The 27,586-nt window shown below is 43.1% G+C and overlaps 1 protein-coding gene and 1 long non-coding RNA gene across 3 annotated transcripts in view; both read left to right on the top strand.

Annotated features, from left to right (window-relative positions):
- LOC128474158 (uncharacterized) overlaps positions 1–27,586 on the top strand; it is a 67,362-nt gene that overhangs the window by 15,154 nt on the left and 24,622 nt on the right. The window lies entirely within an intron of this gene.
- LOC128474154 (palmitoyltransferase ZDHHC20-B-like) lies at positions 1,047–26,834 on the top strand. Of its 2 annotated transcripts, XM_053456430.1 has the most exons (14): positions 1,047–1,253; positions 12,711–12,737; positions 14,425–14,519; positions 14,731–14,851; positions 15,931–16,000; positions 18,684–18,716; positions 18,795–18,915; positions 20,749–20,784; positions 21,774–21,906; positions 22,315–22,441; positions 23,226–23,315; positions 23,765–23,871; positions 25,536–25,599; positions 26,741–26,834. In XM_053456430.1, the coding sequence occupies exons 1-13, from the start codon at positions 1,136–1,138 to the stop codon at positions 25,571–25,573; spliced, it is 1,116 nt and encodes a 371-aa protein (XP_053312405.1). In that variant the 5' UTR covers positions 1,047–1,135; the 3' UTR covers positions 25,574–25,599; positions 26,741–26,834. The 2 variants fall into 2 exon arrangements, with proteins under 2 accessions (XP_053312405.1, XP_053312406.1); XM_053456431.1 differs by lacking the exon at positions 20,749–20,784.

A 27,586-nucleotide genomic window follows, 5' to 3' on the forward strand; every position in this document is an offset into this window, starting at 1 on the left:
GTGTGGTGGCTTTTTACAAAATTATTAAGTTTCTGTAACTTTTATTATCTGGCATATGTAGGTAAATAATATACATCACATCCATACATAAGTGTATGTGTGTGTGTGCATATATATATATATATATATATATATATATATATATATATATATATATATATATATATATATATATATATATATATATATATATATATACATACACGGATTAGCCATACATATTTTTACCACTGACAGGTGATATGAATAGCACTAATAATCTTGTTATCATGGCATCTGTCAATGAGTCGGATATATAAGGCAGCAAGCGATCATTTCTTCCTCATAGCTGATGCGTTAGATGCAGGAAAAATGGGGAAGCGTAAAGATCTGAGAGAGTTTGACAAGGGCCAAACTGTGACGGCTAAATGACTGTGTCAGAGCATCTCCAAAAGGGCAGCGCTTGTGGGATGTCCCTGGTCTGCATCTATCAAAAGAGGTCCAAGGAAGGAAAATTGACGAACAGGCGACTGTTACTGTACCTCAAATTGCTGAAAAAGTTAATGCCGGTTCTGATAGAAAGGTGTCAGATCACACAGTGCATAACAGTTTGTTGTGTACAGGGCTGCGTAGCCGCAGACCAGTCAGGGTGCCCATACTGACCCCTGTCCACTGCCGAAAGGGCCTACAATAGGCACGTGAACACATGAACTGGACCACAGAGAGATGGAAGGTCACCTGGTCTGATGGATCACGTTTTCTTAGTGGAGATGATACCTCAACGGGTCAGGGTCTGTTTTGGCGGCAAAAGGGGGATCTACACAATATTGGGCAGGTGAACAAACTGTTATGCTTTGGGGGGGTATAATGTATATATCAAACACAACTACCAGTATTGAAGCAGTCATCTAAGAATAGAATATCGATATTGTGTATGTATTAATCTGTGTATGTAGATATAATATATTTATATACACCATATATTACTATTTGCCCCTCATAGTAGCCCATTGCGTAGCTGAGAGCGCGCTCCGTGACGTGGCGCTGCTGTAAGGTATGAGGGGCGTGGTCATGGTAGGCGGGTTCTGCGTGACGTAGTGGAGCCCTACCTCGGTGACAGGAGACTTTCAGTTGTCTTGGTCGCGGTTAGGTGATCATGGCGCCGACTCGCTTTCTCCGCTGTTGTCAGCGGGTGGTGGGCTGGATCCCCGTGCTCTTCATCATGGCCGTCGTGTGGTGGTCATACTACGCGTTCGTGGTGGAGCTTTGCATTTGTAAGTAACCGGAACCCCTCCATACCGCCCATTAACCTCTGACTCATACCCGCCCTGTGACCCGGGGAGTCGGTACGTACGTTATCCGAGTCGCTACAGTGAGCGCACCTGGGTCTTGTATCGCATGCATGTGTCCCGAAATGACCCGCACGCGCTGCTACTGTGTAACGCGCGGGTAGTTGTGTAGTAAGTCAGGGTAAGTTTGTTCGGCCGCCCGGCATTGTCGTGTTCTGTGTGTGGAAGAGCAGCCGTGTATTTCTGTCACCAGCGTTCATATAACACGCTGGGATTCGGTGAATCTGCAATAAACGGTCACGTGTCTTTAAATAGCCTGTTACCGGTGTGTGATGTGAATGAACTGGGACTCGCTAATGATACCGGTTTCTTTTTTATAATAACCAGCAGCTGTCCCGGTTCTGCCGCCCGGTCAGTGGGGTGCAGTATATCCTGTAAACTGTATGATAAAGCCGTGCAGGGTGCTATATTCTTTACTCACCCATCATATATGATTGAGTGCCTATATCAGATGTATATGTGGATATATGAGAGGTTGGCTCCTACACAGTGCTCTGGTACCTGCTGTTAAATTGAGTGAAAAGAGAAGAGAAAAAAATCATCTTTTAAAGGAAAGCTGTGTGCCTGCCCCATGCTGAGGATCCTGGGAGTTGTGAAGCTACCTGCCGACTACCTCTGATTTTTGGCATGATATGGGGGTCTGGTGTCAGTGTCCGGCATCCGCTCTTATTCATTTAAAAGCCTTAATGCTTCTGGATGCCGCGGCGAGTCTGGTACTGGTTTAGACGGCCGCTGGGAGAATTAACACGGACAAAAGGCAGCGAAGCTCTGTATTTTTACACAGCCGCACCTTTCCTCATTTGCTTTATAAGACATTTCAAACCTGTCTTTTATAAATTAATTACATTAAAAGCCTTACACAGCCCAGCATCGTAGGGCTCAAATACCAAACCACTCCGACCTACAGGGGCCTGTTAGGGACATTTCACGTTGACCATGACCCAAGAACATACGGCTGAGAACACTAGTCTTGTTACGTTTCGGGCGTTTTAGCCATATTGGTCTCGGACTTGCCTCTATCACCCTGCAACTCGATGCTGAATTGTTTGGAGTAGAACTCTATACCCATAAAATCTTCTTTATGCGTCTTAATTAAAATCTTGTTTCTAATGACGATGGCTTTTCTGCAGGTCGTTGTTCTGTTCACGATAAGTCTGTCTGTCTAGCGTAAGGAAGACCCTCTTATTAAAGCTGCTGAGCTGACTCCCATAGTCCTTCTCTTGCGCTGAGACCCCTATGTCTGTAGCTCCACATCTTTACACCTAAAATGTTTAGTCGGCTCCGGCTGGGAATTTCTGTTCTTCTCGGTTAAGGATATTGGACACCGGTGAAAATTATTAGGGATTCAGAGCTTTAAAGTTTTCCTAGAAATTCTTGTGCGCTGATCGGAGTGATGTGTATCAGACACCAAAATAGTCTGATTGTGTTGTGACAACAAACATTCATTTGCGTGCTTTTGTCCTCCCGAAGTACATTGGGGTTTGCCCTTGTGACGCTCAACAGTAAATTCGGTCGTAGCCAGATTAGCCCAAGAGACTAATGGATTAGGATGTGTATTACAATGTCAGTCTTCATCCTTTGTGCGGATTCATTGTAGCCGTTGCACAAAATACCTTTTATTTATTTTAAATTTGTTTTGAAATGGCATAGTATTTCCCCAAAAGCACTGAAACATTTTGCATTGTATGCTACACACGGATCCGGAGGAATGTCATTGTTTTTATCCAAAGCGTTATGGGGGGGGATGGGGCGCCCTTACAGTTTAATGTTGCAGAATTCCTTAAAACATGAAGGCGATCGTATAATATGTATCCATACGCGGTATTAACCACCTGAGAGCGGGGGGGGGCTGCATTCAGAATTCCCCCCCTCCACACATCTCGGTATCCTCAAACCGGGGGGAAGTGCAAACCTTAGGTATCTTCAGAAATTGTTTTGGAGTTATTTGACAAAAACTTGGATATTGCCACCGTAAATCCTTGTACTATACTGGTGTCCCTTCTTCCAATCCCTGCCTTGTGAGAGCAGTCAGCTTCTTCCAAAGTGTAGAAATAATGTGATGGGGAGGAATTACTCCCGAGAACAATACTTTAAGGTGGCTGCTCTCATTCGTGTCTGATATATATATATATATATATATATATATATATATATATATATATATATATATATATATATATATATATATATATATATATATATATATATATATATATACCGGTATATCTTATTTAACTGGTATGTAAGAAATCTCCTGTAAATGTGAAAAGGATTCACTTTAGATGTTTGTACAGCACTACGGAATTTGATGGCACTATATAAAGCAATTAATAATAATAATAATGTATCTTATACTTCTTCAGAAATAAGCATTGTGTGCCTGTTCTGGTCCTTGTTATATGTGACAGAACACGAGAACGGTCCTAAGAAATAATGTTTGTGGGGTTTTTTTGTTTGTTAGTTTAATTACTTCCCTTTTCATGAGAAGCTCTTTGCAGATAGAAAAAATATTTATACGAACATTTTCCAATGATTTCCATCTCTTGTACTAATTTTTATGTGTTTATAAGAAGCTGTTTCCTGAGAGTTAATGGCTCAGACACAGCGTGCTTCTAGGAAATGCATCATAAAAAATAAATAAAAAAAAACAAAAAAACAGTAACTCATCGCTGTTAAGATCTCATAGAAATGGGCAGAAGAAGCAATAGTTATATAATAGAAAAAATAGTTTATAATAAAAATGATCATTTGATGTGACAAAACTGCTGCTGTAATGTGTGTTACACGCCACTGTGGCCCTCAGGGCTCTATGTGAGTAAAGGTGAAGGCTCCATGTGGAGTTAAACTCGGGTAACTCTGGGTGCAAGTCTTAAGATGTGCCAAAACGCTGTGATTAGATGATCAGACATTGCATTGGGGCTGTCTTGACTTTCCTGTTGGTGTATCGCAGCTTTTACTTGTTGGGTTTGCGGTGATGTTTTTCCTATGTTGTCGGTTTGTGACCGAGCTCCTGTGTGGTGTCCAGCTGCTTACAGCAAATATTTTTTTTTCTCTCTGAACAGACTCGGGCATTGAAGCCATCAGATGGGATGTGAATAGCGGAATGGTAGTGTTTGGTAGCAATTGGTTCTAAACAATGAAGAGTATTTTTGCAAATTGACATCTACACCACTGTTCAAAAGTTTAGGATCGCTTAGCTGATTTCATGGAAAACAAGGACGTTAACATAATTGCAAAACAGTTTTCTAACTATGAACTAGCCTTTTAAACTCAAACTTGGATTAGTGAATACAATGTGCCATTGGAACATTGGAGTGATGGGAGTGATAAAAGGCCTCTGTATGCCTGTTTCATTAAAAATTAATTTTCTAATTTCACTATTAACTTACAACATTCACAAAGTCTATTCTATCTAGACAACTGGACAGAATGTGCTTTTCTTTCAAAATCAAGGACATTTCTTAGTGACCCCTATCTTTTGAACTGTAGTGTATATCTATCTGAAAACTATGGTGAAGGGGAAAAAAAGGGTTAATAATTTCAGTGTAGTCTTCGGTGATGTGTTATGGGAAATGACTAAGAAATTTGCATACAATGTGTTCTGTTCGGAGGATGTCACAGCTTGAAAATATCAACACAAAAAAGCCAAAAGCAGGACATCAATGGGTATGTCCTAAAAGTAATAACCTACTTTATTATCCTAATTAAATGAATATTTAATTGTCTTCATTGCTGGTGTTTTCTTGTCCTCGGATAAAGCTGGAGGAAATAGTTTGGGAAACTGCACCCTTCGTGGAGCGATATTCAGTGGTATGAATGTTGCTTTATGTTCCGCTTTCATTGTAATGGGTTCCGGGTGTCTTCTAATAACTGTCATCACTCGTTGTACTGGTCACGCTGCATTGTTATGGAGCTACGATGAGCCACCCACTTCCCATTGTGTACTTTGGTAAACCAGAAAAGGCTTGGCAGTCATTACCCCTCCGATTTAGCAAATGAGGATGGAAAGAATCGGTATATACTAATAAATCTGATTTGCAGTAATGCTTTGTTGTGTTAGTAGAATCTTTTCCACCAACTTATTGTTTGATTTATAAAACTCCATCATCGGGTTAGGCTCCAGCCTTTGCTGATGCTGTAAGGGACTAATAAGTTATGAGTTCACCAAAACCAATTGAAATAAGCTTGTTTATGTTCAAAATATACATGCGTTTATTCAATAATGGCAGGTTATTCTGTGAGCTGGCACTAGCTGGCTCTGCACAATGCATAGTTCAAAAACCTCTAAGGTTTTGGGTATCATTTGACCAGTCTCTTTTTATACTCAATTTATTGCAAATTCTTTGATCTCCATAAATTAATATTACTTTATTCTGTGTTTCTGGCTAGCAGCTATTTGTATACCATACTAACAAAGATATTGGTAATTTGAGACTGTATGAGGTAATAAATCAGTGCGTTCCACTGCCCTGTGGCACTTATGAGGCTTATATAGAACAATGCTTCATAAACAAGCAGATCCAGGAACTAGTAGTCCTATCAGATGCCCCAGAGAATGGATATATTCATAAGTCTTACAGCTTTTGGATGTAGTGGTGTATCAAATGAGCAGCGAGTATAGCAGGCAGGGCTGCCATCGGGGGGGGTACAACCATTATAATTGTAAGGGGCCCTTCTTTCCTGGGGGCTAGCTCGGATAGACAAGGTCTCTCCCCGTTTTAAAGGAAAAAAAAGACTAGCCCGCTAATTATAGCTGGCCGGAAGCTGTAGCCTGCCCGAGGTAAGAACCCCACCGTGTGTGTGTGGCTGTATGACTTTGTGTGTGTGATGTCTACTAATGGAGGGGGGTTAATTGTCATTTCTGTAATATAAAATGTACTTATGTGTACAGTATCTCACAAAAGTGAGTACACCCCTGACATTTTTTAAAATATTATATATATGTTCATGTGACAACACTGAAGAAATGACACGCTGCTACAATGTAAAGTAGTGAGCGTACAGCCTGTATAACAGTGTGAATTTGTCCCCTCAAAATAACTCAATACACAGCCATTAATGTCTAAACCTTGGCAACTAAAGTGAGTACACCCCTAAGTGGAAATGTCCAAATTGGGCCCAAAGTGTCAATATTTTGTGTGTGCCTTAACCCTCTTGGGCATGGAGTTCACCAGAGCTTCACAGGTTGCCGCTGGAGTCCTCTTCCACTTGTCCATGATGACATCACTGAGCTGGTGGATGTTAGAAATCTTGCACTCCCCCACCTTCCTTTTGATGATGCCCCAAAGATGCTCAATAGGGTTTGGTCTGGAGACATGCTTGGCCAGTCCATCACCTTTACCCTCAGCTTCTTTAGCAAGGCAGTGGTCGTCTTGGAGGTGTGTTTGGGGTCGTTATCATGTTGGAATACTGCCCTGCGGCCCAGTCTCCGAAGGGAGGGGATCATGCCCTGCTTCAGTATGTCACAGTACATGTTGGCATTCTTGGTTCCCTCGATGAACTGTAACTCCCCAGTGCCGGCAGCACTCATGCAGGCCCAGCCCCACCACCATGCTTGACTGTAGGCAAGACACACTTGTCTCTTTGTACTCCTCACCTGGTTGCCGCCACACACGCTTGACACCATCTGAACCAAATAAGTTTATCATGTCCTTTGTCTGCTGGTCTTCAGCAAACTGTTTGCGGGCTTTCTTGTGCATCATCTTTAGAAGAGGCTTCCTTCTGGGACAACAGCCATGCAGGCCAATTTGGTCAACCATAGCGAGGCCTGTTCTAAGTGGAACCTGTCCTGTGAAACCGCTGTATGGTCTTGCCCACAGTGCTGCAGCTCAGTTTCAGGGTCTTGGCAAACTTCTTATAGCCTTGGTCATCTTTATGTAGAGCAACAATTGTTTTTTTCAGATCCTCAGAGTTCTTTGCCATGTTGAACTTCCAGTGACCAGTATGAGAGAGTGTGAGAGCGATAACACCAAATATAGCACACCTGCTCCCCATTCATACCTGAGACCTTGTAACACTAACGAGTCACTTTACACTGGGGAAGGGAAATGGCTAACTGGGCCCAATTTGGACATTTCCACTTAGGGGTGTACTCACTCTTGTTGCCAAGATTTAGACCAGGGGTAGGCAAACTTTGGCTCTCCAGATGTTGTGGACTACATTTCCCTTGATACTTTGCCAGCATTATGACTGTAAGAGCATTATGGGAGATGTAGTCCACAACATCAGGAGGGCCGAAGTTTGCCTACCCCTGATTTAGACATTAATGGCTGTGTGTTGAGTTATTTTGAGGGGACATCAAATTTACACAGTTTACAGGCTGTACTACTTTACATTGTAGCAGAGTATCATTTCTTCAGTGTTGTCACATGAAAAGATATAATAAAATATTTACACAAATGTCAGGGGTGCACTCACTTTTGTGAGATACTGTATATGATGGTGTATGTGACATAAACTGGACTCAACAAACCCTGGGAGCCAGAGTTTTGCAGAGTTACCATCATGAATCAGACATCCATATCCTTTCTTGCGGGCACATGGTGTAGTGGGTGCCGTGAGGCTTCCAGCGGGGTGACATAATGCACGTCGCTTGCCTCACCATGCCCCTGCAGGAAAGCATAGGATGCTGGATTAACATTGGCAGAAGATGGCAGCGTTGTGGGTGGTCTCGACAAGGTGTGATGGGTAGTAGTGTGTGTGGGGTGCTGGAGTCGGGGGTGGGTGGGGGGTGCTGGAGTCAGTGTATACAGCGATCACTCATAGCATTATGACCACCTGCCTAATATTGAGTAAGGTCACGCATTGAAAACAGATGCTTTAAGTCCTGTAAGTTGCAAGGTGCATCCTGGTGCCATGTGTTCGCCAGGAAAGCAACGCACTTGGCCAGCCACGTGATTCATCAGACAAAAGCCACCTTCTTCCATCACGTGGTCCAGTCCTTATGTTCACATGCCCATTGTAGGAGCTTTTGGCAGTGGACGGGAGTCCCCATGGGCACCCTACTCGTCTGCAGCTATGCAGCCCCATACGCAACAAGTTGTGATGTGCTGTGTGATCTGACACTTTTCTATCAGAACCAGCAATAACTTTTTCAGCAATTTGAGTTACAGTAACTCATCTGTTGGATTTGACCACACGAGTTGGCTTTCGCCCCCCACGTGCATAAATAAGCCTTGGCCGTCCATGACCCTGTCGCCGGTTCACCGCTTTTCCTTCCTTGGACCACTTTTGATAGGTACTGACCATTGCAGACCATAAACACCCCACAAGAGCTGCCGTTTTGGAGATGCTCTGACCCAGTTGTCTAGCCATCACAATTTGGCCCTTGTCAAAGTCGCTCAGATCTTTACACTTGCCCATTTTTCCTGCTATGAGGTTGAAATGTTCACTGACAGTGTTCACTTCACCTGTTAGTGGTCATAATGTTATGGCTCATTGGTATATGCCCCTAGTGTTAGTGCGTATAATTTTTTTATTTGTAAATATATGTTTATTGTTTTATCAGAACAACAGAACAGGAGATAAGTGGGAAGGGAAGACAAAAGAAAAAAGGGAGGGGTCCATAAGTCCACAGAGCACAGGCATAAATAAAGCCCAACGCAGTGGGCCAGCATTGTCGAACACAGGGCACTCACAGCGGCAAAAATAATGCAGGAAATATAACACATTGCATACCACATTGACATACCAAAAGTAAGGCAATATATGCGTACATGGGCAACAGAAATCGTGGCAGCATACATCCACCCAGGCATAAACAATAGGCCGAATAGAGGGCCTCAGGGGCCAATCAAAATAGGACAAGATGGAGGAAAGCGAGGGGGCGCAGAGAAGTAACATCCCTGACAAAACAAGGGAAGGACACGGGGAAGGATGGCACACAAAAGGGAGACGAGAAGGTAAACAGGAAGGAGAGAGAGAAGAGAGAAAAAGAGAAAAAGAAGAAGCAAAAAAAAAAAAAGATAGGGGGGGAAAGGGTGGTCCCAGAAACCAGCACAGCGCCCCACCCCGGAAACGACCCCTCACTCCTGCAACAGGGCTCGAACGTCGGAGCTCCCAACATATTCCAGCCAATAATACCACGTCTTCCGATACCTCTCACTTTGATCATCAGAGGACATGGCCAACTCCTCCAGAGACCTGATATGCTCCACCTTCAGGACCCACTCCCGAAACGAAGGTGGCAGAGGATCCTTCCAGTGAAGCGGGATTAAGGCTTTCGCTGCCTACCTATACTTCCGACTTCCTATAGCTAGAGACCGATTGGTCAGTATGATGCAAAAGGAAAAAGGCTGGCGAAAACGGTACCTGACGGTCCGTGAACCGGGGCAAAAGCGAATGGATCTGACGCCAGAATGGAACAATCCTCGGGCACTCCCACCATAAATGAAAAATTGTCCCCACCGCGGAGCCACACCTCCAACACGTATCAGGCACATCTGGGAAGGCAGCATGGAGAACATCAGGGGACCTATACCAGCGGGTCAGGAGCTTATACGAGGTTTCTTGCAACTTAGTACTACGTGAGCTCTTATGGGTAAGGAGAAAAATCTTCTCCCAGTCATTCGGGCTTAGAGAGACTTGCAGTAGCTGCTCCCAGAAGCCTTGAAAGCGTAGCGGGACAGTGAGTTGCGTCCGTAAAAGAAGTTGATATAACAACGAAACACCATGCGGAGGGAGGGAGGAGCCAGTGCATAGGAGCTCAAAATTAGTAAGAGCACGCGTCATGGTATGTTTGCGAGCCGATTTAGTGAAGAAACTCAGCAATTGACAGTAGTGAAAGTTATCGAGAGTGGAGGGCAACCTGCCCGGTATAATCGCATCCAATGGCCTCAACCTGCCGTATAATTTTATATATGTATGTATGTGCGCGCATGCATATAAGAGTGGTGCTAGGTTAAAAAAAAAAAAGATTCCTGGTGGTGTGGTAGTACTTCTACTTGTGACCTAACTTCTGGTCTCATGATCTGATCAGGTGCTTCCTAGATCAAAATTTGCTTTAGATTCAGCAGTCATGTGATCAGACTTTATCTGTAATCGTGTATCCTGAGGAGAAGGGTGTGGAATTCCTCCTTGCTGGACATAAATAGAATCAAGGTATTCCCTCTCAATTTGCTAGTGATATGAAGTATCTGACAGGACTGTTATTTCCTGGATTGATTGTTTATCAAGGGTTGCTCTACGCTTGTGTTCTTTGACTCACCCTAGTACCAGCTATTCTACATATTCACTGTTTATAACAATTAATGAGCCGTGTGAATTATATTGTAACTTATGAGGCTTGTAACAGGCTTTGTGGTACTCCTTGTGTGAGCAGCACAGAATGTGCTCATTTTGAAAACACTAGCCTGGAGTCATGGTGTTTGTGGCGTATCTCTGCTGCTGCTATCAGTTATAGTCGGTGTCCCTTCCTTGTGCATGCAGAGCTGATTAAGGAAGATCGAGATTTACGTAGATGCAAACACGCATACTCTATAAAACAACCAGGATGCTGATGGACAAGCCCTCTCTCACCGGTGAGTTCCTCGTTGTAATTGGGAAACAAATGAAGCACAAAAAGTAGGCAGGTCTCTACGGAGGCATCGAAATCCAAACTACCAATGCTTCGGTTATCGGACACATTGTTTCATCAAATGGCAATACAGCAGTGAGGATCACCCCAAAGATAGCGGGTGGAAAAACACCTGACACATTTCGCGCTAAATCTAGCACTTGTCATTGTTGATGTGCCTGATCTAAATAACTAGTTCCTTGGCCTCGTCAATACGTTCCTGTGTTTAACATTAACACACAATTTGCCTGAAGGAACTTGAAGGGAAGAAGTGCTTTCGGTAGCAAATGAGACTTCCTTAACAGGGTTTAAAATTAGAAACGTCATTGTGAGAGACTCACAATTATGGCTGTAATCCTGTGCACTCGCCTTTGTGTGTACGATGCCAGGTCTACAGCGGGTACAGCTTCAGTCTGTAACGGTTGGGGTAGATTCTAGAGGTACCTGGTATCCTGACCATGTGCTGCCAGCTCCTGTGATTTCATAAATCATTATTATTATTATTTTTTGAATGTCTGTGTAAATTGTGATGTTTTAGTTGACAAAACCGTAACGTTATGCGAACGGTGATGTCGGATTCACAGCATGATGTTAACTGTGGCCCTGAGTTTCACAAGCCTTGTTTACTTCCCTTATTGACAAGATGTATAGCAATGACTGTTTGAGTAACCTTTGTTCCCGTAATTTCTCTGCATCTTCTGCAGCGCTATGAAGACCAGTGTCCATTTAAACAAATTGGCTTTTTTAATAAATAAAATGTTATCTGTAAAGCACAAGAAATCTAGACTTATGTCAGACGAGTAATACGAGTTTCTCAATTCAGCTTTTATACCTAAAATGCGGTAACCCTTTAAAAAAAAATAATATATATTAATATAAATATATATTCATAATTATCTGACACCATTACAAGCATTGATATGTTGTTGCCATATAAAATGAAAAGGCTTCTTTTCAGTAATAAGACTGATTTGTTTGTTTATTTGCTTAATATGCTAGAGAGCACACTTAATGTTCTGTCTGAAGAAGATCAGTTTTAATTGAATAGGCAATTTCATTGATTTATAACTTAGATTTTAACCTGGATTGTTGTCTGGGGTCCTTTTGGATGGAGAAAGGAAAGTCCGGGGTATGCGTGATATGATGGCAGTAAATGGACAGCCTGGAGATTAGTTTGTGAAAGAGGAGAACAGATGGTGGAAAATCTGAGCGTTCGTCTGTGTTAGTCTTTGTATTACTACAGTAACACTGTGTACAGACTTTCTTCAGCAAACGCCAGGCGTGTTGCCAGGGTATGCACAAAACGGGCATGTTTATCGATAGATCATAGGTTGCCTCCTCTTCTAAAACGCATGAATGCCTTCTTCGGGAACCTGCAGAATTCGTGAAATGTCGCCTTACTAGTTGAATTGTACATTGTGCTCAACCAAGGCTAATCGTAATGAGGTCCAGGAGCAGGTGTCCCCCAGCGGGTCCCCAGTCGTTCCTCCTCTATTACCCACTGGCAAACTTTCATAGCGGTTGTTGAGGAGGCACAAGGAAAGGGGTGCATCGAGCTCCCGAGGTCAGCGTTGGCCTGGGGCCAGTTGCCTCTTTTGCCCTGTGTAAAATCCGGCTGTGGCCTGACCCAAATTTCAGAAGAAAGTGGTCAGGAATGACCCTTCATAATGCAAAAAGAGTTCAGAGTTCAAATCACAACTTTCATGCCAACTATCCCTTCAGTGACTAAACCTCTGAGTATCAGAGTGGGATATGTGTGTATATGTTAGAACTAAATGGATAAATGCTGTGTGTACTGGGTAATAATAACTATTTTTTTTCTCTTTTAGTTACGATAAAATCAACCATTGAAAAAGGTAAATATTGTCTCTTATGCTTAGTCAGAGCAGCTCAGATCTAAGAAACTAAAGTTTCATTTGGTTTTAAGTTATAGCAGTTGGTTTTGCTGAACAAATTAACAGACCAGCTTAATTTTTAATATGGATTGAGAACCAAAGACACAGGGCCACAGCTTCAATGCCAACTGGGCTAAACTGGACTTTCTTATGGACTGCATAGAGAAGTTGGAGAGTTAATCGCTCTCCTGCAAACTCCCACTTTAGTGAATAAAAACACTCAACCAATATAATAAATAGTGAGTCTTATTGCATCCGGTTTAAAGGCATGTATTTGACACTATGTAGCCAATCAGGGTGTTGCTTTAAAAATGTGAGCGAGCGCATTTCGTGTGTGTGTGTACACACACACACACACACACACACACACACACACACACACACACACACACGCTCTCTAATATTGGCACCTTTTATAAATAGGAGCAAAGAATGCTGTGAATGAAGAATTTGGTTAAGCTTTCATCTATGAGAAGAATATATATAAAGTATATTCCCATTGATATTTTACGCCGGGTGACTAGGAAAAGGAAATGTTTCAACCACGACTTCCTGTTTAATTCTAATAAATATTAGATAACACACAGGCCAAATTCCCTTTCATTCATCACAATGGGTAAGACCAGGAATATAGCTGTGAAGAGTATGGTTCGGGTGGCCACAAAATCTCCAAGGATCACCGCTGGAGAATTGCAAAAGTTAGTTTAGTTCTTGGGAGTTGGAATCGTCACCTACATCACCGCAAGTTGTTTGAACGGGTTTCAAGAAAATAGCCTCTACTCTCATCCAAAAACAAACTTAGTGCTCTTAAGTTTGCCAGATACTACTGGAACTTCAAATGGGATCGGGTTCTATGGTCAAATAAAACCAAAATAACTTTTCGGTAATAAACACCAGAGGTGGGTTTGGCGCACAGAGAGAGGTAGCCATATGCCAAATTACCTCATGCCCATGGTTAATAATGGTGGTGGCTCCTTAATGTTTTGGGGCTGTTTTTCCTGTTAGAATACACAGCATAATGGACTACCAAATATCAACAGATATTAAATGAGCAGCTGTCTGCCAAGAAACTTAAAATGGGCCATGGTTGGATATTCCAGCATGACAATGATCCAGAACATACATCAACATAAACACAAAAAATGGTTTACTGACCACAAAATCAAGGTATTTACCATGGCCACACCAGTCCCCTGACTTGAAACCCAATAAAAAACCTGGGGTGAACTGAAAAGGAGTCCACCATGTGCAGAGATTCTGTATGGAGGAATGGTCTCAGATCTCTTTCCATGTATTCAACTTCATCGGGGATTATAGGAGAAGATTCTGTGCTGCCTCCCTTTGCCAAGATAACGGCTACTGTATTGACTAAAAGGGTGCCAATAATTGTGCCACACATGTATTTATTTGATAAACCTGGGAGTATGTATTTTGTTGATGAAACAATCAAAGGGTTAAGCAGCAAAGACAATTTTCACAGCATTCTTTGCTCATATTTGCCAAGGGTGTCAATATTAATGGAAGGCACAATGTGTGTGTATATTATGTGTGTGTGTGTGTATAGGTATGTTTATATACTGTATTATAATCCGTTTCCAATGATTTATTGCTTGCATTGTAACTCTATGCATTTGTGTTTTTGTTACAGTTGTGTATCTGGTGATTTATCACCTGATATTTTTGATGTTTTTCTGGTCATACTGGAAGACTATAGTTTCGTTTCCGGCCAGTCCATCTGAAGAGGTAAGGTTTGGCAGGTTGCGAAATGTCACTTGTGTCTCCTGCCGTTCGCATTATATTTTGAAGATGATGTTCCACCTATTCTGCTGAATAGGTGGAACATCATCTTCAAGACATATCAAACAGATGTACGCATGCAGTATTTATTGGGTACATTGGAATGTTTGGTTTCAATTTAATCACTAATTCAAAATGTTATTTATTTCTTCTATAGTTTTGCTTATCCAAATCTGACAAGGAGCAATATGAAAAGGAAGACAGACAAGAGAGTCAGCAAGAGATTCTCAAGCGGGCAGCTAAAGATTTGCCAATCGTCACAACAACTCCAACCAATGGTGCCTACAGCTGCTTCTTCATACTAAAATACTAACTGTACAGTAGTAGACAGATAAATAGGGACTTCATGTAACATGGATTAACGCCAGGTTGAGTGTGAGTGGGCCAGATAACGTTAAATTGTGGTTTTAGCAAGTTCCTGAGTGAATGGTGTGAAAGACGCCTCCTGCGTGTTTGTGTATTTAAATGTCACGTTTCACCGGTTCCCTGCCTAGAAATAGTTTGTTGAAAAGCTCACGTTCTGCATTTGGTTTTACATCCCTGCCAATGTTTTCTTCAAAAGCAGCTGTCCCGTTGCATGGCTGATTTAAAAATATCAGCCATTCTAACTAAATTGTTACTTTGGGTTGTTGCTTCATATTCAATAAAACAGGTTGCGTATCTCTAATCCGATTTTTCTCTCGCCTCCCCAGATAAAATAATTTCAGATAAGGGATACTCACTACCAAGGTGGACAAAGATTTGTCTGACCTCTCCTGTAGTCAGTAGGTCCTTCGCTGCCTCCTTTTCGGCTTCTCCGTGCTGTCTGCTGCGTTCAGTCTTCTCCCCGCGGTCCCAGAGCGCTTCTGTTCTTTTCTGGGCCGGAAGCCTAAACAGCGGGGAGAAGCCTCAGCAATGGAGCAGACACGTGAGAAGACAGATGTGAGATTATCAGAAATACTTCTGGTTCCAAGCATTTCAGATAAGGGAAGGGATACTCAGCCTATAATCCTTTGTAAAAATAGCTAAACTTAATTTCGGCAACCTACGGCACTCCAGCTGTGCAACCTTTTACCGTGCCTAATGCATGCTCAGGAAACGACTAGCTTAGCTAATAATTAAAATGTGCAAGTAGAAGTTCCCAGACTAGATACAGATCAAAGAAAAACATCCATGTCTCCTTACTGTATAAGTAAATGAACTGGTTTAATTGAGGTTGGTTATTATGGTATATTCCAAGTCACATACAATATATGTTTGCTGGTGTCCCGATCAACTTATATATTTAATGATTTGACTGCATTAATCAGCCTTCAGTAAATGCTCCTACTCCTTGAGGCCATTGTGGTAAATGTTTCCCCCTCTTTTTGTGCCATAGATGTCCGGTATTGTGATCGCTGCCAGCTGATTAAACCTGATCGTTGTCACCATTGTTCAGCTTGTGACACGTAAGCTTGTCTTATTTTTTTGCTCCTTACATTTAGACTCAACAATATTTATCTAAGAATGCACACATCATATTCATATAACCTTTAAACAAAATATATTTATCAATTTTTATAAATACATTTGCAGTACATCGCCTGCATCACTGGTAACTTCTTGTTGTGTATATGTGATCTTTATTAATATCAGCTTTGCAACTGATCACCTTAAGTAGTATAGAGGGATTATTTTAGGTAGCAGATCTGTCTAAAGCAAACAGATTGTGCTCACTGCGTGTTTCCATACACCAGCCAAACCCCCCTCCCCCAGCAGCAGGTGAACTAGAAACTGTTCAGTGCTCTTAAAATTTGTAGTGAATCCTAGATCCATGAGAAGACAATCTTATCTTATTGGTTGATGTAAAGCTCACTTTGAAACTGTTCTTCAGGCTCTCATACTCTCTCCAGGGTCCTTCTGGTACCCTTGCACTGATGACAAGCATAAGTATGTCCCAGTCAACTACTGATCTCCAGAGTCGTCTGTCCTGGGCAATTCTCTCTAGCTCGTTCCAGGTGTAGCCCATCTTTTTAGTATCAGCTTCGAGATAGCGTTGCCAGGTGTTTCTTGAATGGCCTCTTTTTTTCCACTTACCTTAAGGCCTCTGCTGCCAGTTGGCAAGTTCCCAAAGATTTGTATTGCTGATGGTGTCTGGCCAATGGATCTGGGCAAGACTTTATTTGGAGTTGAACAATCAAATCTTTGTTTCCAAAGCCAGCTTTCTGGAGCTCCAGATGTTCTTGAGCTATAAGAAGGCCACTCTTGCTTTGCAGATCCTTGCCTTGACATCTACATTAGTGCCACCTTGCTGATCTTCTTCCAGGTGGCTTCCATTCGGTGTGACTGGGTCATTGATGATGGAATTTATCTTAAGGGTATTTTGGGTCTTAGATGTTGAGACCAACCTGTGATGACGTGGCTGCCCATACATTGGTCTTCTCTTGCACCTGCTTACATCTTCTCTTTGCTTTGTAAAGGGAGTGCAGGGCCATCAAGCTGGGTCCACGATGCCTACTGGATTCTGTTCCCATGCTTCCTGGTGGATATCTTCATAATCCAATCAGTGGAGATGAGGAAGAGACGATGACAACATGCATCCTTGTCTGACTCCGGTTTGCATCTGGAAAGTGTCTGTGAGCTACCCTCCATGTATCATGCCATTGTCAGGATGACTATGATGCCAAGCTTTGCTATTGGATCTATGCATGATCTGTTCTGCTGGAAGCTTGTCTGCTCATCTCACAGCTGTGGATCGGCAGCATTGTTCACTCTCTCTAGGAGGACACGGTTGAAGACCTTCCGTGGCAGAGACAGGAGTATGATTCCTCTGTATTTGGCACAGTTGCTGAGGTAACCTTTCTTGGGGATCTTGATGAGGTATCCCTCCTTACAGTCTGCTTGAGTCTCTCTTCTTTTTCTCATATCGTCTTAAAGATCTGCTTTCAGAGCACCTGCCAGGATGTCGTCAGGCCCTGCCACCTTCCTGTTCATCAGGTGAATGGGTTTCTTGGTCTCGTCTCTGGTTGGCTTGTCACAGTTGATCAATAGGTAGTTGTTGGCTGGGTCGATATTTGGCCTGTTGACTACTACTACCCTTTTCTCCTATCTTAGTCAAGGTCTCTGCTCTGATCCACTCTTTCTGCAGTTACGACAGCTGCCAAGGTCAATGTTTTTCTCTTCCTCGAACAGCTCCTATAGGACTGTGAACCTGTTCTCCAGCATGAGTCCAAGTCTTCCTTGGTTTTGGAGTCCTTCAGAAAGCTGATATTGTAGTTAATTTTTCTGTCTGGTGTGTCTATCCGGTTCTTCCTAAACTTCAGCTTTGTTCTGGCTCCTCTAACTGTACAACTTGGTCTTCTGAGGCAGCATCTTTCTTCGCAAGGAGATCCACAAAAGCAACTGGCTATTAGCAGACAGCTCAACAGATAATCGGAAGCATTTGTTAAGGTCCGCAAATCTTTCCATTCTCGCGCATCTCTCCAAGCACGTGGGTCCCCATAACTTGTTCGTATACCTGTAATGTCTCTTCATTTTAATTTTTTGCAGCATAGCACTGGACAAAATTCATCTTATGCCACGTCTTCTTGGTTCTAGTGAATGCTGTGATCCTTGGGCCATGTGCCTCACTTCCAATCAGTATTCTCTGTGCCTGCTGGGCAACTTGAAGCCTACTCCTCTGTGTGTCGGGTGCGTCACTCTCCTGTTGTCTCCGTTCGGTGTGCATACACTTGGTCTCGTTAATGCCTAATAGGGTCATGTTGCACCTCATCGCCGATGTGCCGTCTTTGTTGACTTGTACATAGTTCTCACGTTCCATGTCCTGGTTGAAAGAAAGGTCATCAGCTTTAGTGACTTTATTGTGGCTTTTACCACCTAGTGTCATGCGTTATGAGTTGGAGTCTTCTTCTAGGCTAACAGTTCCTGTTCCTGTTGGTGTTTTTGTAGTAAGCAGATTTTATACTAGGTGGGGTTGCTATGCTTATCCTCCTCCTTTACCCCGACTTGGGACGAGCAGTTTGCCCCAAATGGCTTCATTTATGGAGAAATTAAAGTCGTTCTATATTGTCATTTCTGGCAAAATGTGCTTGTCTAAAAAAAAATAAATAAATAAATATATTAATCTTGCATTTACTTACTGTCTCATTTTAGATGTGTGCTGAAGATGGATCATCACTGCCCCTGGTATGTATTCAATTAGTATTTCCATTTTGTACATGTTTTTTGTTTATTCATGTACTAAACCCAGGATTTTTGTTGTAGGGTCAATAACTGTGTTGGATTTGCTAACTACAAGTTCTTCTTGCTGTTCTTGATGTACGCCTTGCTGTACTGCCTGTTTGTTGCTTCAACGGTGCTCCAATATTTCTTAAAGTTTTGGACGGTATGATTTTTCTTTTCTGAATTATCAAGAGATGTTTTTAATAGTTGTCACAGGTAATTTGTGGTTCACTCTTAGCTTGGTATAAATTAGGGCTGCAACTAACGATTATTTTAATAATCGATTAATCGGCCGATTATTTTTTCGATTAATCGATTAATCGGATAAAAAAAAACAAATTTTTCGTTTATTTAAAAGAATTTAATGAACTGGATGTTAAAAAACAACTTAAAATTTACATTAACATTCTTATTTTGTTATGATGTAATAAAAAACAATATTTTCAAAGTACAAGAACCCAAACACAATATTTATGAAACAAAATAACCCCAAACATTCTGAAAAGAGGTGGACTATTACTGTTCAAGAAACTTTGCCCCAGCACTTTGCACTTTGCACCCAGCACTTTGCACCCAGCACTTTGCACCCAGCACTTTGCACCCAGCCCTGGCACTTTGCACCCAGCACTTTGCACCCAGCACTTTGCCCCAGCCCTGGCACTTTGCATCCAGCACTTTGCACCCAGCATTCAGCACTTTGCACCAGCACTTTGCACTTTGCACCCAGCCCTGGCACTTTGCACCCAGCACTTTGCACCCAGCCCTGGCACTTTGCACCCAGCACTGGCACTTTGCACCCAGCACTTTGCACTGTGCCCCTGCACCCAGTCTCTAACTCTGCCCTGCACCCACATTCTGCCCTGCCCCCACACTCACACTCTGCCCTGCACCCACTCTGCCCTGCACCCACACTCACACCCTGCCCTGCATCCCCACCCCCACTCTGCCCTGCACCCAGTCTCCCACTCTGCTCTGCACCCACACTCACACCCTGCATCCCCACCCCCACTCTGCCCTGCACCCAGTCTCCTGCCCTGCACCCCCCACCCCCACTCTGCCCTGCACCCCCACCCCCACTCTGCCCTGCACCCCCACCCCCACTCTGCCCTGCACCCACACTCACGAACCGCTCTGTGCGAATGGAGCCACTCGCACAGAGCGAACCGCTCTGTGCGAATGGAGCCACTCGCACAGAGCGAACCGCTCTGTGCGAATGGAGCCACTCGCACAGAGCGAACCGCTCTGTGCGAATGGAGCCACTCGCACAGAGCGAACCGCTCTGTGCGAATGGAGCCACTCGCACAGAGCGAACCGCTCTGTGCGAATGGAGCCACTCGCACAGAGCGAACCGCTCTGTGCGAATGGAGCCACTCGCACAGAGCGAACCGCTCTGTGCGAATGGAGCCACTCGCACAGAGCGAACCGCTCTGTGCGAGTGGAGCCACTCGCACAGAGCGAACCGCTCTGTGCGAGTGGAGCCACTCGCACAGAGCGATTCGCTCTGTGCGATCCGTGCACATAGACATGAAGAATACTTACCTCCGGAACGCGTCACATCCGTCACGTAGCTAAAAGAAGGCGGAGACTGCAGAGCGTGTAGCAGAAGCGGGGAACGCTCGCGGAGGTAAGTAAAAGGAGCCGAGTGCTCCAACAACGAATTGATCACTCGATTAATCGATAACGGAAATCGTTATCGATGATTTCCGTTATCGATTATTATCGATTTTATCGATTCGTTGTTTCAGCTCTAGTATAAATAAAAGGCACATATAAACGTTATTGCTGTTTTAATATTGAAAAGAACTACGGAATATGATGGCACTAACAGCTGTAAATAATAATCTTAAGAAAACAGAAAAGTTACAAATGAAAACGTGTAGTAAGACAAATATTGGGTAAACAGTAAATGCTTGACACATGACCTGAGTGCTCTGTACCGATGTTGCTGGAATCCCACCGTTTTAGAGTCTAATAAATGTTCTTTGTTTGCGTAAAGCTTTGCCGCAGCAAATCTGAAGAGAGTTGTTCGCAGGTAAAATCATCTGGGTCTGGTGATCACGTTGTTCATTATGTATAGTTTTTTTTTGTTTTTTTGTTTTTTTTTTTCATCTGACAGTCAAAGGGATAGCATGATGGCCATGTAAAGAGTTCTAGGTTATACAGTTGTCTGACACTATCACCCCAGCTAACATGATGTTGCTTTAGCAAAGAAAAGTAATTTTTAATAGAAGACCCATTTATGTTGGATGAGAGAAACTGTATTTATCTCCCATCTTATCATATAGTACTTAATCATTTTCAGAATGCGTCTTGTTGATAAATCACGCTTTCTGTCTATAAATCTTGTGGCTACACTGTCCAAAACCTCAGACTCATCTCTACAGAGGTGCACATGTGTCGCTATGGCTGTTAATCTCCATTTAAAAGGCAAAAATGCTCGTTAATGTAAGTGGCGTGAAATCATGCTCTTTTATCATGTGTGCTAATGTTGGATGTCAGCTTACACATTTGGAAGCTTTTTGTGAAGGAGCCGATACATGTGATGAAAGAAGAGTTCTGCTTCATGAGTAATAAATCTGGACACTGTAGCCCAATAGCCTTGTATACATTACATTTCTTTCCACATGATGTATTACAAGTGCTTAAAGGGGCAGTACTTTCATGTACGTTCACATTTCATAGTTTTACAACCTCCAGATAACGTGGATAATTCTTAAAAGCTCAGTGAGCATCTTCTACCGTGGGTTACCTCACCACTCATGGAAAGCTTAGACAGCAGATGTAGCAGCTGCCTTTCCTTTATACATAATCAAACAAAACCGTAAATGTAGGGTTTTAAAAACAAAATGTTATTTTGAGCATTACGTGTGACTGCCCCTAATGCTTGTAACGTTGGGATACACGTCTGTTTGTGCACCCGTTTCATTTGTTGTTCTTCATATTTGCCCAGCGCTGTCTGCTTTAGACTAGACTATGATGTGTGACGGAATTACACGGTTAATCCTGGTTTTTCCTCTACAGAACAGTCTGATGGAAACCCATGCCAAGTTCCACATCTTGTTCCTGTTCTTTGTGGCAGCCATCTTCTTTATCAGCTTGTTGTCTCTGTTCTCGTATCATTGTTGGCTCGTCGGGAACAATAGATCAACTATTGGTAATGTAATATTTGGTTTCTCTAGTGTAAGCATAATAACAATTGGTCTTTTTTTCATCAGATAACGATAGGGCTATTTAAATGCAGCTTTAGCTGTGTCTGACACGGAGCAGACACCAAGATGTGTAATCCTTTCATTAAATAATGTACAGTCCAGCATACCACACGAAAATGAGCACATATACCACATAGGGCTTCTGTATTTTAAATTCAGTCTGCCGTACAATAACTGACTGTCCGCTAAAGGCTTATGGGCCAGCCCAGAGTAACCAGCAACAAATGGCCCTTGTACATATGCGTTAGCATTTTAAATCGAATAAACACAAAAGGCTACTTCTGCTATTGTGTTTTTCCTATGAGGTGGGCCCTTTTTTGTTTTTTTAACTATGATTTGTTTGTTTATTTCAGAGGCATATCGTGCTCCCTTATTTCGAAACGGTGCAGAGAAAAACGGGTTTTCCCTGGGTTTCTGCAAGAATTTGAGAGAAGTTTTTGGGGATCAAAAGCTGTATTGGCTGCTGCCTGTGTTTACGAGGTACACACACATTCATTGTTCTGGGGAACAGATTATGTATAGTGTGTGTTTATATATATATATATATATATATATATATATATATATATAATACTACTGCACTGACATCTGTTAATTCTAAATTATATATTTATAATTTTATATCGGTGTCCAAAATGCAGGTAAACAATCATTAACACGTCCATAACATTAGTGTGTTGAGGGGCATTTTTCACTCTCCATATAGAGCTACTCCTGGTGTAATGTGTAATATATGCGGTCACTTTGAGCTCTTGCTTATGAAATCAGATAAAATATCACATGCTGTGTAAGATGTAATGTATATAAATATTATAAGGTATCGCTAGCGTTATTCTCATCAGGTATGAGTTTGTCTCCATCATCTGGTTGGTGACTGTTACAGAAGCTTCCGTGCTTGGGCTCCTGGGGGCCAGTCTCCCTACACACTATTGGCCCTGGCCTTGGAAGGGGTTCCATTTTGGGGAGGTGGGTACTAGGGGGTCTGTTGGGGCTGCTACTTCCACCTACCATGGGGTGCTACGTTTCCCCAATTAGTAGCTGTGTGTGTTCTGCAGTGACTATTTTATGTTAATGACCCCTGGTACTGTTTAAATACCTGTGTGTTTCCCATTAAACTCCATTCCTGATTTTCCCCTCAAGCATCTAGTCTGGGCTTTGGATTTTCCACGCTGAAGATCTAGAAATGTTAGCCTGCTCGGGTTGTGTATCACTGGTGTATGTTGTGCGTTACCAATCTATAATCTATTCATTGTTTTTCATACAGTTTGGGAGATGGCTGCTCTTTCCCCACCCGCCTCGTTTCCGGGGACCCTGAGCACAACGCTGGCATAAACCAGAATGACACTGCCAAACAGTATGTATCCGTATATATTTATATATAAACCTGATCAAAGCAATCGCTTCCCTTCGCCTAGGGTTTTGCGGCCCCCGGCCCTGTACTGCTAACATCCCTGCGCCCCCCCCCAAAGACCCTGCATACCGCTGGCCTGCGCTCCCTCAGTCCCAGCACAATGACCTGAGCCACGTACAAAAAGTGTGTGTTAAGGAATTAAGGACACTTTACTGTTACCAAAAAATGTATTAGTCCCCGCGTTGGGCATTTCTAAAATGCCATCCCAATAGCAGCAAAAACAAAACGGTTGCCTTTAACTCCCTTGTTTGTAACGTGCCAATTTATTGCAGGTTAAATGCAGTGTAGATAGTCCCGTTTATTCAAATGCCCAAATCAAACTGAACAACGCTGCATCCTTTATCCAAAGCCTTTTGAACTGCATACAAAATCATATATTTCTCTGTTTGCAGCTCTGGTTCCACTCAGGCCTTCTCCGCCAGACCTCTCAGCGAGTCCCAGAACCGCCTGTTGGGAAGCGAGGTGGAAAGTGTGTCTGGGGAGGAACAAGGACAGAAAGGTATCGTTCAACCATAAGAAGTACTGTTGTAAACAAAGTTTACATACATCTAGGCTAAAAGGAAACTCAACATGTTTCCTTTTAGCATACATTTATTTTGGGAAGTCAATTAAGGCATTTACTCTGTTCGCATTTTAAAACAATTTTTTCAGCTTTAACCCCTCCGTGCCCTTTAGGACATAGCATTACTTTGTGACTTTGTTGAAGCGGCAGGAACATCTCCTGCTGGTCGATTGTGTGTAACGGTGCGTGGTGTCATCAGCACTTATCATACATATAAGAGGGAGGAGAGGAATCTGACAGCGACCCGTAGGTCCCCAGCTCTTTTTTGATGTTAGGGTGGGAAACCGTGGATCGGGTCACCGCAAAAAGCAGGTCATCTGCATATATGGACACCTTACGCTGCCGGTCCTGGCCAGTCAAGCCATGTGTATTGGGTTGGGTCTAATAGCTTGAAGTAACGGCTCCAGTGAAAGAAAATAGGAGTGGGAATAGTGGACAACCCCGACCAGTCCAGTTACGGATCGAGAAAGCTCCATGAAGCCTGACACGTGCCGAGGGGGAGGATGCATGTTGAGCCACATGACGCCGGAGCCCATGCACCTGAGGGCCTGGAGCATGAAGTCCCAGACTGAACTATCAAAAGACATCTCTGCATCTGTGGACAAGAGGATCCTCTGAGCCACATGGACAATGTTAAAAGCTCACGTCCCTCCCTACCCGCGATGAACCCTGTTTGGTCCAGGTGCACTAGGTGCCCCGACACTCGCTGCAATCTGGCTGCAAGGACCCTCGTAAAATGCTTTGTCTGAGTTCAGAAGCAACATAGGCCTCTAACTTCAACAGAGTATAAGGACTTTACCCTCCTTTGGTAACATCGGTATTGTAGCGGCCAAAGAGTGGAGATAGAGGTGACTGCTCTTAGTATTGGCATTTCACAGGGAGACAAAGTATCTGCTTAAGTGCTTCCATCAGGGCCCGAGGCCTTTCCTGCCTGCCTGCCATAGCCACTGATGCCTTGTCCACAGTGATCGGTCTCTCCAAGTCCGTGGCTTGGTGAGTAGTAAGTGAAGCTTTAAGATGCGTCTCCACAAAAAAAAAGTCACATTAAAACAGTAAACCACATTTACCTATTTCTTAAAACTAAAAAATGACCCATCGCACCCCACGTGTGTCAGCATTGAGTCGAGAGAGAGAGAGAGAGAAAAATGAGACTATAAACTCCTATTTAGGTAAATTTATTTAGGCAAGTACAAAAAACAAAATCCAACACATCCCAACTATCCTCAGAACCACCCCAGTTCCCAGCTCGGCAGATGCGATGGTTTAAGCTTCGTTCTCTCTCAACCTTTGGATCCCCAGCAATAACAGCAACATGTCTCCAACCGGGTGAAGACACTGTGGGCACAACACCTTTGAACTCTTGTTGCCCCGGTTATCGGGCCGCTACGGCGAGGATCTGAAGGACATAGAAAGAGAAAAAAATACATCCAATTGTGTGTAACGGTGATCATCGTACTTGCAGATCCTAAAATAAGCTCCAGCTTCAGTTGGAAGGGTGTCATGATAAAGTATTTTCGTATGTATTTATCTTTTAGCTATGCTAGTAGTGGGTGTGTAGCTCAGTATTGATGGATTTCCTTAAAAATATTTCCGTCTTTCAGATGGGAAACGTCATGTTGCAATAGACGTTGAAGGCTGATTACTGTGATCTCAACAAGGAAAATGGTAAGAATAATGCTGTAGAAATAGCTTTCCCACTGTTATCCTTAAGTTTGTGGATGGATGCGTACCCGGTAATATGGTTTATTTGCCCATAATCACCAAATCGTAGATTAAATACTTGGAGTGCCAAGTAGAGCCCTGCGCGGGACGGCTTTTTGAATCCCGCTCCCGCCCGCTTCCAGTGTTTTGAATCCCGCTCCCGCAATGTGGGTGTTCCACTCCCACCACATTTGTGACCAATCACGCCCGCTCCCGCCACATTTGTGGCCAATCACGCCCACCTCCTTACCTGATTTCCCGCGCAGTCCTGCAAGGCTGCCCTCAATTTGTTCCCTCACAGCGTCTCTTCTCTTGCTCCGCCCAGGAACAAGGCGGAGTCACAGGAAGTGACGTCACATCACGTGACTCCGCCTTGTTCATGGGCTGAGCAAGATAGGAGACACTGTAATGGAGCAGCGAGAAGGCATCCTTGCGGGACTGCGCAGGATTACCGGGACCCACAGGTACAGTGCCTGACCGCCCGCGCCCGCCCGCAAGTTTTTTGGGAGCCGCGGGACCCGCCTCCCAATGCAGTCCTCTAGTGCCAAGGTCCGGATATATTTTGTCCCTTGCCATTTTTTTCATGTTTTTGTCGCTAATATTTAGTTGACAACTTTTTAAACAGCGTGCCCTTTACCTAGTGATTTTTTTTTCTCTGGATGCATTAAACGTTTCAGAAATGCCTAGTTTAAGACAAACTGTATCTTTTTACTTGATATAATGGTGTGATTGCAAAACAAACATTTCCTGGCATGTGCTAAACCAAATACGTTTGCTTAAAACAAACAATAGATGGACTGCCAGCATGCAGGTACTTCTCTTCTCCTCTTTAGCCTATGGCAACAGACAACTAAACTAAGCTGTCACATTCCATCTGCCTTTTCTTTTAGTTTAGAGGTGAAGCTCCATGTTTAAACACAAGGCTTTTGTGTGTAATAAAGTCTTGCAGGTCCATTTAAACACTGAATACTTCAAGCGGAGAAGAAAGATGGTTGCCAATCAGCAGTCCCGCTGCACTACAGAAGTTTTTCTAAAATGTTATGAAATAAATAGTGAGATTTGCGTGCCAGATGCTTAACTCTATTGTTTGTATTGTTTTCTCCAGTCCAGGAATCTCCAGCCCCGGCTGCATTTGAACACCATATCCAGAGGAGATTCGCAGCCTGAGGTGCTACAAAAAATCCCTAAATATGATGCAAGATGGAGAGCGTCACCCCCACTCAAAAAACGAACGTTTCATAGTGTCGGAGAAAGACCAGGAAACCGTTGCCTTATGATTTGGTTTAGTGCATTGGTTTGTGTACAACTAAAAAAAAAAAAAAAAAAAAAAAAAAAAAAATATGCACGGTCGACGGCTTCAGTCCTCTGAACTGAATGGAGGGGCTTCAGAAAGGAAAACTGTTGCCTGAGAGTTCTTTAGTGCATTCACTCAACGCAATCTCATCCCTTATGCAATGAGTTTATTTGTATACAAACAAAGTCTAGATTTCGCTTGCAGATAGATTTCTGTTTAGCACGCCCCCCCCCCGTTACTTTTTAAATTTTACTAAATATATATATCTATGAAGATCTGGAAGATGATGCACCTCTGCTTTTACCAAAAGTGTTGTATCTCTGTATAAATGCTGGCTGCTTCTCCAGCATGTGCAAACGTCAGTCGCCAACATAATATTTGGGCCTGAGATGAATTCCTTGGAAAGATCTAAAACATAATACGAGTTTAAAACTACAAGGATTTGGTAGAGACAATTCATGGAGAGACGGACTTCCTTCCTGTCATACAACAGACTGAATGGGCTGAATGAATGCTTTCCCAGAATCCCTTGCTGCCGTGTGCTGCGGTCTCTGTTGAGTATGGAGAGCTGGACAGGCGTATGTCTCAAACCCGAGATTAAAACATTAAAATGATGATTCATGTATTAAAAATAGCCGATCAGACGGGCATAAGACA

This window comes from Spea bombifrons, chromosome 2 (genome assembly GCF_027358695.1).
Source record: "Spea bombifrons isolate aSpeBom1 chromosome 2, aSpeBom1.2.pri, whole genome shotgun sequence".
Classification (NCBI taxonomy): domain Eukaryota; kingdom Metazoa; phylum Chordata; class Amphibia; order Anura; family Pelobatidae; genus Spea; species Spea bombifrons.

What these genes read in the sequence shown, in the direction of transcription:
- LOC128474154 (XM_053456430.1), top strand. Translation starts at nt 1,136, where the DNA reads ATGGCGCCGACTCGCTTTCTCCGCTGTTGTCAGCGGGTGGTGGGCTGG. An exon ending in ATTTCTTAAAGTTTTGGACG is followed by an intron (nt 18,916 to 20,748) that starts GTATGATTTTTC and finishes GTTTGCGTAAAG; the next exon opens with CTTTGCCGCAGCAAATCTGA. An exon ending in CTGCTGCCTGTGTTTACGAG is followed by an intron (nt 22,442 to 23,225) that starts GTACACACACAT and finishes TTTTTCATACAG; the next exon opens with TTTGGGAGATGGCTGCTCTT.